Raw genomic sequence first — 10,226 nt, 5'->3', positions numbered from 1 at the left:
AATTTTCCCACAAACAGCTAAAGAAGTCCTACGTGTAGTAACTGTAACTGGAGTTTATATAATGTTTAGCCCTTGATTTCGAGATATATACACATACAAAACCATTCTATAAAATCCAGTTACAGTTACCACATGTATTTGCTGTGAAGGATACATGTTCTGCCCTATCGGATTGTGTCCCTATGAGCCCAGGCCGTGCATTTTATGAAAATAACATCAATTTTGCATAGGTGTCACCTCGTTGCCGGGACTGGAAACCTGTGGACACCGATGAATACAGAAAACTTAAATGAAGCTGCATTCGCCATGCACAGGGAGGCGATAAATCTCTACTGCCCGCAGAAACCTGTGAGTGATGTTCACGGAACCGCAAATGGTTTAAAAGTGGTATATCTGACGTCAAATATAACATTAATCTCTTTAAATACAGATTGACGCATAACATATAGAAAACAGTAGCTGCGGTACATTGATTTCTGAAGTATTTCGTCATAGCTGCACGGTATAACTTTGTATCCAGTGCATAGTACAGAGGAGTTTAGCACTTGCGGCTAATGCTCCAAGTTTAGATCCGAAGAGTGCTGAGTGTGCTAAGGTGCCTGTCATCTTTTACAGAGGGCACCCGGGATTTGTTGAGCCCTCATTTAGGCAAGCAAGTGTTTTTTAAATGTATTTTATGCGGATATAACCACAGTCTCACCCACCTGTGTGAGTTACATGTTCCCCCAGTGCTTGTTTTGTACAATCCTCTGGTGAGGGCAGAGGCAAGTGCTTCTGCTGGCACTGGTACTGTGCTAGTGGAGACCGCAGTCCCATCCACTACCACAGTCTCTGGGGCCACAGAGAGAGAGGTGAGCAGAGGCCAGCGGTACTCTGCCCCGATGCCAGCTCTTCTGCTGGTGCTGTAATACCCAGGCTCTGGGGCAGTCCGCCAAACACTGTCTAGCAGCTGTCGGTATGCCCTTTCCAGCTGCCGCCCTTTTATGACCAGATAGTCCAGATCAGGTCTTCTTCGAGACCAAGCATAGCCTCTGTATTCTCCAATGTCCTCCAGATCAGAGTCCCCTTCACTGCGGAATTCAAAGAAATCAGTGAGACTCTCCCACAACAATCCAGGGCCATCAAAATCCTCTCCCTCTGGAGACCATTCTGTCACATTCCCCAAATATGCTTGCTGTGCATGCCGCTGCAGAGCCCGATATCGGTTGTCCAGCTCTACCTCCTGTTGTACCAGCTTGTCCAATTCGGATACCCATTGCTCCTGGGGTTGCTGTCCCAGGAATGTCATCCATCGGTCCCGCTGGTCCCTAATCCTTTGTCTGGAGCTTGGAATACACTGACCTCGGCATATAACCCCTTAAGGACAATGGGCGGTCCCTAAACCCATTGAAAACAATGCATTTTGAGCCTGTACATGTACGGGCTTTGTCATTAAGGGGTTAATAGCCTCCTGGAGGGCCACCTCCCATAGTGACCCTTGAATCTGTTGCCTCAGTTCCTGATATTGTTCCGGAGGCAGAGCAGGAGGGGATGACCCGCAGCAGCCCCTGGTATTCTGAGGCCACGTCCGTGTCCCTGTCTAGGCGGGGCCGGCGCCACCTATAGGCAAAGTAGGCGCCCGCAGAGGGGCCCCATAATATGCCTTTTAACCCCCTTTATGCCACTGTGCCTCCAGAAATGCCTTTTAACCCCCTTTATGCCACTCTGCCTCTAGAAATGCCTTATATCCCCCTACATGCCACTCTGTCCCATGATGTGCCAGAGTGGCATATAGGGGTATAAGGCATTTCTGGAAGCAGAGTGGCATATAGGGGGTATAAGGCATTTCTGGATGCAGAGTGGCATATAGGGGGTTAAGGCATATCATGGGGCAGAGTGGCATATAGGAGTGTATAAGGCATATTATGGAGGCATAGTGGCATATAGGGGGTATAAGGCATTTTGGGGGGCAGAGTGGCAAGCCTGGGGCAGATGTGCATAACTGGGGGGGGGGGGCAGGCTGGCAAATAAAAGTAAATAAAAACAAGAAAAAAAAAATCTCAATCATAGCTTTTATTAAATATAAAAAAATAGTTTAAATGAATTAATGAAGAAATAAAAGTTTCTTACAAGAATATCGTGAAGAATAATGTGATCACTGAATAAAATGGAACTTTTCAAATTTAATTTATTAGGGCCTTTTAACACTTTTGCTTTCTGGCATTTTAATACAAAGAATGTGATAAAAACAATGGTTTATAGTTATTTGTATGGCAAATAGTGTGACTCGGGTATGTATTAGGGGTGCGTGTGGGTACATGAGCTTCACCGCGAGATAAACTAAAATATGGTGCTGGTCTTCAAATGTTTCCAGGACTGCTTTTCATTCCCAGTCCGGCCCCGGCCGCGGTCATTCATTAGAAGCGCGGCCGCGGCTCGCAGTCACTATGGGAAGGAGTGGGAGCGAGTCAGCCAGTTAGGAGGACCTTATGGGAGCGTCGCGGCACGCGACGTCAGATATACCACTTTCGGTTACATTTAAACCTTTTGCGGTTCCGTGAACATCACTCACAGGTTTCTGTGGGCAGTAGAGATTTATCGCCTCCCTGTGCATGGCAAATGCAGCTTCATTTAAGTTTCCTGTATTCATCGGTGTCCACAGGTTTCCAGTCCCGGCAATGAGGCAGAATAATGTGACACCTATGCAAAATTGATGTTATTTTCATAAAATGCACAGCCTGGGCTCATAGGGACACAATCCGATAGGGCAGAACATGTATCCTTCACAGCAAATACATGTGGTAACTGGTGTAACTGGATTTTATAGAATGGTTTTGTATGTGTATATATCTCGAAATCAAGGGCTAAACATTATATAAACTCCAGTTACAGTTACTACACGTAGGACTTCTTTAGCTGTTTGTGGGAAAATTGCGGCCTTTGGCATTTATGGTAAACATCATACTTCGCCGCATCTCCAGGTCAGTTTGCTCCTTCTCAGGGCAAACTAGTGGCATTGGCCTATTGTAATTACACCCCTGCCCTGCGCATAGATGTTGCTGAGCTGCTGTCTGCTGAGACTTGGTTGGGGGCGGCCCAGCATAGCAAGCATTAAAAGAGGTGGGGTATAAGTGTGTGTGATAAAATGGGAGGGGCTTGTGGGGGTGGAGCCAGGGGGTGGCAAAATTATGTTTTGCCTAGGGTGGCAAAAATCCTTGCACCAGCCCTGAGTCTAGGCGACCAAAGTCTGCCGTCCTGTCAGTCAGTCATGGTAGAAAGGAAATGTCCCGCCGCTTGCCACCAATGTGACGGGATGCCCTGTACCCCGACTTGGTACATCCCTCAATCGCTGCTTCCCAGCTCTTACAAGAACTGTATAGGGGCACACTCCAAAGCACCGACTCTCCAGTCACACAAATCACTAGCCGAAGCTTAATGCAGGACGAAGTACAAGAACTGTTTATTCAGAGTGACATGCAGGGTTTTAAATACAGACATAAATGCATTTTCAACATAGTGTAATACAATGAAGGGAAGGCAGGGGAAAGACTGGTTTTAACAGCATATTAGTGCAACATGGTGGTGGGGGGTCGGACATTTAAACAGATTAACTGAAACAATGGTTTGTCACTCTCTGGATGCAAAAGTTATGACGTACAATAAATAATTGCAAAACATCATCTGTGTTGGCAAAGTACACAACCAATCCCAAATCAACATCAGCGCTCCATAGTTACATAGTTCATAAGGTTGAAATAAGACCATCAAGTTCAACCCTTCTACCTAACTTTCCTACTCTTGATCCAAAAGAAGGCAAAAAAACCCCTAATTAAGCTAATTCGAATTCTGCCATCAGGGGAAAAAAATTCCTTCTTGACTCCAAGAGGCAATCGGATTTCTCCTTGGATCAAGGATATTAATGTTACTCTACTTATAGCCCTGTATGTCATGCCTTTCTAAAAAAAAAATATCCAGACCCCTTTTGAAGGCATCTAATGAGGCTCCAGAATTGTACCGCTCCACAGTCCTCAGAGTCTCTAATGTTTGGGAAATATGGTAAAACCTGTTCCAGGGGAAAATCAATAGGAACTGACCCTCTGTACATAAACACAGATGTCTTTTAGAAGGCCAGGGCGCATAGTCGGTATGGAGAATGCTGGCCCTCAGGCCTCTTCAGGGGCCCCAGTGATGGAGGCTTCTGTTACAATGACGGAGAGCTGCTCCGTTGTGAAATCGTAGGGGCCAGCAGACATACTCTGATGGTGCGATGATCATATCTTGCGATTTTTCTGTCTCCGGCTACCCGGAGCCCCTCCCTTGCGGAATGTGTGTAGGTGGTCCGACTGACGTTGCGGGCAGTCCAGCTGGGCACCTGTGGACAACAAAGAAGGACAGTTTCAGGAGTCAGGCAGTGCAGGTACAGGAGCTGCTTTATTATTTCTAGAAGTTTAAAAGCTTACCGTAGAAGTGGATTTACTGAATGAGTGGTCTTTGTTGGGCCCACTTGATCAGCATTTCACAGCTTGGTGTTGAGAAGGATGCCATCTCTTTCCGTCAGCCAGGCTGGGCCCTAGAACAAATAATATAGACAGAAGCAGTACTGATGTAAAGGACTAGATCCAGTAAACGCTGTTAAGCGGTCGGAGAGCTGCTCTGTTGTTTAATGGTAGGGGCCAGCAGACATACTCTGTTGTATGATCAGTGCGATGATCATATCTGCGATTTTTCTGGCTCCGGCTACCCGGAGCCCCTCCCTTGCGGAATGTGTGTAGGTGGTCCGACTGACGTTGCGGGCAAACCAGCCGCGCACCTGTGGACAACAAAAAAGGACAGTTTCAGGAGTCATGCATTACAAGTATAGAAACTATTTTGGTATTTCTAAAAGTTTAAAAGCATGATGTCATGTGTGATGGTGGATGAGCTGCGCTGTGATGGTAGATGGCAGAGGGTGATGTGCTCTGCTGGCATAGTAGATGGCAGAGGGTGATGTGCCCTGCTGGGATGGTAGGTGGCAGAGGGTGGTATGCTCTGCTGTGATGGTATATGGCGGAGGATGATGTGCTCTGCTGAGATGGTTGTTGGCGGAGGATGGTATGCTCGGCTGGGATGGTTGATGGCGGAGGATGGTATGCTCGGCTGCGATGGTTGGATGGTGGAGGATGGTATGCTCGGCTGGGATGGTTGGATGGTGGAGGATGGTATGCTCGGCTGGGATGGTTGGATGGTGGAGGATGGTATGCTCGGCTGCGATGGTTGGATGGTGGAGGATGGTATGCTCGGCTGGGATGGTTGGATGGTGGAGGATGGTATGCTCGGCTGGGATGGTTGGATGGTGGAGGATGGTGTCCTCAGCTGCGATGGTTGATGGTGGAGGATGGTATGCTCTGCTCGGATGGTAGGTTCTGTTGTCGTTTGTTGCGCCTTCAATGCTTGATGTGATGCAGCAAGGAGGTGGTGTCCCAATCTGGTGACTTCAGCAACAATCTTCTGTAACTAATTTCTGAAAAAAAAAAAAAAAAAAAAGATTAAACTACTACTACTATACTACTATTGATAAAAGACAGTCCAGGCACAGCATGGGTGTCCTCTGATGGTCTGGTGCAATCAGCCTCCAAGAATGAGAGGTCGTTCCTCAGTTGTTGATGGAGATCCTCAGTTGTTGAAAGCTGTTGAAAGAAGAAAGATTATACCCTGATTTAAAGAACATGTCAACAGTTCTTACAAAACTTTTGAACTATTGCTAGAAAGTCTCGGATGGTTTAGTATAACGTGTGTGTACTTACCGACAGTGGAAGGTACGGTGGCAAGATTTTACGCGCCTCCAAGTCCTCCCAGTTTAGGCTGCTGTAGAATGGATGCAATCTGATGTCATCGCTGGCACCAAGTCGGCATCTTGGATCTTTCATCAAGAGCTATAAATAAAAAAAAAAAGCAATTGCTGAATAGCACTCTTTTCTGACACTTGGGCCCATTGTCCCTCATTGCCAACATTTTGGAACACCTTATACTCCCATTAGGACTGGCGCATCAAAGAGAATGGTTGACAGAAGGGGATAATTGCTGTCAAAAAGTATATGGATCCTGATCCCACTCTTAACTAAATGAATGCCCCTAACGTGACTCTGTGGCCTTTAACATTGTTGCCACGTACCTAGTCAGATTACGCTCTTTACAGAACGGTCCCCAGGTGTAGACATCGGCGTGTCCCACTCACCTTAGTTAAGATGTCCTTGCTCTCTTCTGTTAGCTGGCTTGGGTACCAGTACTCCTCGGTGACGATGAGGTAGAAGTAATCCCTCTTGGGCAGCCATTCTGAGAATGGGAGGCGCCCCGCCAACATGCTGTAGAGGATGACTCCGAAAGACCACCAGTCCGCTGTAGCGCCGTACGCCTTGTTAAGAAACACCTGCAAGAAAAAAAGTAATAATTTGAGATAACCTTTTCTCTGACCTTCTTTAGAAACAAAATAGATCTCATGATTATATCAGCTCCTAAACTACAGAATAATACAAAAGAAACGAATGTGGCATTTTTACGTGGCACTATACCAAGAATTCAAAAAGTAAGCCTGTTGGACTTAAAAACAAACCCATTTCTTGGTGGACGTTGGTCTTTAGTATACATTTCTAATTTAACCCTTTCTGGTATAGTCCTTCCCCGCACTATATGGTATACTCTGAGGTTCATGGGCTGCACGTGTAATCTACATGTAATTCCTGCAACATACATTGGATACATCTACTAAGGGGGAGGGGCTTTTAAATAGTTTCATTTATTACTTTTACTGTTTGATTTGGTGTTTATAGGGAAATAATGGGGTGTTTTTAAACATTTTTACCAATATGTTGTGATGCAGTAGTTTATCCTAATTTAGATGCCTGTTAACTAACCCTAGCATCCAGAGGGTTAAATTGTGTTCCCTTTTCCTTGTGTTCCCTTTGCTTCTACCAATATTCAGCAAAATTAGAAAGCACAATATATAAAAATAGAAATTCTCACCTCTGGGGCCATATGGGTGTGTGTCCCTGCTGCTCCTCTGGTTGTGGTGTCCCCGGTGATGTCCTCTGCAACCAGGCCAAAGTCCGCGATCTTCAAATGTCCATCGCCGTCCATCATCACGTTGTCAGGCTTGAGGTCCCTAATTCGAAAGATAAACATTATTTATTTTTAAAATTACATTTTTTTTAAAAAGTGCAAAAACAAAACCAGGGAAACAGAAGAGAGAAGAGAGTTCAGATATGAGAGGTCACTATAAAAACAACCGATGAATGACTCCACGTCTGTGTAGAAATTGGAGGCCACAGATGATCTCTGCCGAATAAAACCTGGTAGAAGAAAAAAAAAAAAAAGAGATGAACAGGCTAGTTACGGACATATGGATCATTGTATGGAGCATAGTGATATACATTATGAAACTGTGTTCACTAATAGGTATCCACCCCTGACCCTTTTACCTCTGCCCAGTCACAGTTCCCCTTCTCTCAGACCCCTTCTCTTTCACGTCATAACTTACTGCGCTGATTGGGGCTGCAACCGGCCGGCTTTCCGGAGATACCTGTCCAGGCTCCCTGCGCTGAGGTACTCCATCACGAGGAATGCGTGGTCCTGATGAAAAAGACACAAAAAAAGCACATGACCATATGTTGAAGCATTATAGATATAGATGCCCGGTTAGATCTGGAGAAGGAGCATAATGCCAGCCATATATTCAAGTGGACAAGGCTTTCAAATGAAATCTCCTACTGGTGACTGGAAAGCGGCAAAGCCACGGCACAAAAAGGCGCTCTCTCCTGCGAGCTCCAGTATTCTTCTTTCTCGCAGGATGCTGCTGGTACTCGCCGCTCTTTTCCTGATGACTTTTACAGCCACCAGCAGTCCAGCGTTCCTCCAGGAAGCCAGCATGACCTGAATGAAACACAGATGGGAGATACGGTTAGGTCAAGTACATGATGATCAGTAATTGCATTTGCTTAAAGCTTAGCATTAATAAAACGGCTGACCTGGGCCAGGGAATGGCCCTGTTCTCAGGGTGCCCAGTTATTTGGCTACTCATTACTGCAACTTGGCACTGGTGGCACATATACAATAAATGACCCGGTCATAGCGCTTTTAAGCACTAGGCTTCATAGCCTAGTTAAAAATACCCATATTTAATGTGAAGTGACCAATTGGCATCTGGATTAGGCTGCACAAATGGCCAATGAGCTGAAGTACGGGCAGTGTATTTCTTACAGTGAGACTGTTACTCATTTTCTATTTGAAAACAAAACAAAAAAACAGTATAATAGATATTTTAATTATTATTTAAAAAGTAAATGTTTTCATCCAATCCCCACTCTTTCTGAATGTTCTAATGTAGTCTAATATATTTTAGATATCCTGGGATTTCCTTGAGCAGTAAATTGTAGCTAACATGTTTGGTTTTCCAGGATTATGTTGCCAACTATGGGAAACTCACAAGGTTGCCACTGAAAGGGTTGCACTCTGAGGGCTGGTTGATGTGGTATTTGTAAATATGGATTTCCTTCTGTGTTCTATTTAGCATCAAAGATACATTGTTACATGCCCAATACAGTAGTGATTGAAAGCTCCATCAGCCAATGGCTGCCTTGCCTGCTGCCCAACTGCCACGGAGATGTCTGTTAGCTCCTCAGTCTGCTCCCTCCCATGTAATGATTATCATACAAACTATCTTCCTGTAGCTTTCCAGATCAACCAATTAAGCTCAAATACATGGATATAACTTTCTGGATGGAATTTAAACTGGATAGAAGAAAAGCTTATGGACTTACTCGGCCAAATCCTCCTCTCCCCAGTTGGCGGTGGTATGCGAAGTCCTGTACAGAGAGGCTCCTCGCCGGTCCATCCGTTGATGCGCTTGATGGCCTCCTCTTCTTTTCTGCATCTCTTCGGGGGCTGCTGCTGCTGTCGTCGCCGTCCGCTTCCCTCTTCCTCTTCTTGGGGTTCCCGTCTCCGGTCTTCTTCTTTGATCTTGCTTGAAGGTCTCTCTGCTCAGGTGAAGCTTGGCTCTTCTCCTCAACTCTTCTCTTGGTCTTCCAAAAAGCAACAAAAGCCATTCCTTGGGTATACGTGCAAAGCCTCGAAAAACTCAGCTGCCACGTACAGTGCGCGGAAAAGCACAAGGATATGCCAGGCGGCGCCCTATATATATAGGTTTGTGTTGATGATGTCATCGCAAATGACCAGTAAACTGGCATGCGGCGATGGCGGCCATCTTTGTTTGGGTTTTTTTTTTCAGTTGTTTTTTTTGTACATCTTACAAACATGTATGTTAGTAAATCCCTAATTAAAAAAATGATACCAAAACAAATGTAAGATAAACTGCTTTGTTATTAACACGTGCAAACCATGCTTTGTCTTTTTAACTATTAAATATTATGGAGTTTTGTGTGTGGTTTTTTAAAAATATATATATTAATGATGATGTAGAGAGGTTCATGTGTCTCTAACTGTATGTATATAATTTTTAAAGGCAGGTAAGTTAGGCTAATGGGTAATTATAACACTTTTCATATAGCCATCTCTTATAAAGTATGTTGCAAAAAATAACCATTTTCTGTGCACCCTTTGAACTTTAGTTAAATAATCTATTTTTCACTATTTAAATATATATATATATATATATATATATATATAGTTGTGTGTATATGTGTGTGTATTTACCTTTAGAGTCCCATAAGGTGGGGTGAGGGGGCAAAAGAGGAATTGGTAAATTAGTTACACAGATAAGAAAAGGGAACAAATCCTTGTTGGGGCATTTATCCAGGGGTGTGAAGACGGTAAGGAGCATTTGTAGGAGAGGCTTGGTTTGAACATTCTCACTCCGCTATTCATTATCATGGTCCAACGCTAACATATTTACATAGCAGAAGGGCTGAGCCGGCCCGTATACTTCATAATAAAATGGGTGAGGGAACTCTGGAGAAATCTCATCGAGGCCCCCCACATTGCTCATGGTGGGCATTTACAGGGGTCTCTGGTGGGAGACTTAATGATGCGCTATGGACACTGTGCTTATGAGATTTCACTAACTGATGGATATAAGAGAGGATGGATGTTGTTAAGAACCTGGGACCTTCCCTGTGAAGGCTCCCTCATTTCCGGGAAGATCCATGCATGCTGAGGGCACAAGGAGGGCTATCTCCAGACATCCTTATGTTGGAGTGGAGTAGGATAGGCAGTGATCTCTGTAGGGCCGAGATCACCTGGTTTCTACAGGCAGTGTT

General features: G+C 44.9%; 1 protein-coding gene across 1 annotated transcript; it reads right to left on the bottom strand.

Annotated features, from left to right (window-relative positions):
* Nucleotides 1-4,495: 4,495 nt before the first annotated feature.
* On the bottom strand, nucleotides 4,496-8,845 carry LOC149299128 (protein kinase C theta type-like). The gene is made up of 9 exons (XM_089486611.1): nucleotides 8,772-8,845; nucleotides 8,438-8,513; nucleotides 7,723-7,884; nucleotides 7,493-7,584; nucleotides 7,009-7,117; nucleotides 6,194-6,385; nucleotides 5,763-5,891; nucleotides 4,766-4,789; nucleotides 4,496-4,549 (listed from the first exon to the last, which is right to left on the bottom strand). Exons 1-9 carry the CDS (start codon nucleotides 8,843-8,845, stop codon nucleotides 4,496-4,498), a joined length of 912 nt encoding a protein of 303 aa, XP_089342737.1.
* Between the last annotated feature and the right edge of the window lie 1,381 nt (nucleotides 8,846-10,226).

The sequence above is a fragment of the Sceloporus occidentalis genome, unplaced genomic scaffold, assembly GCF_023333645.1.
Source record: "Sceloporus occidentalis isolate IW3139 unplaced genomic scaffold, rSceOcc1.0.p SCAF_29, whole genome shotgun sequence".
NCBI lineage: Eukaryota > Metazoa > Chordata > Lepidosauria > Squamata > Phrynosomatidae > Sceloporus > Sceloporus occidentalis.
The sequence above is the reverse complement of the archived record's forward strand: the minus strand, read 5'-3'. Positions and strand labels throughout refer to the sequence as shown.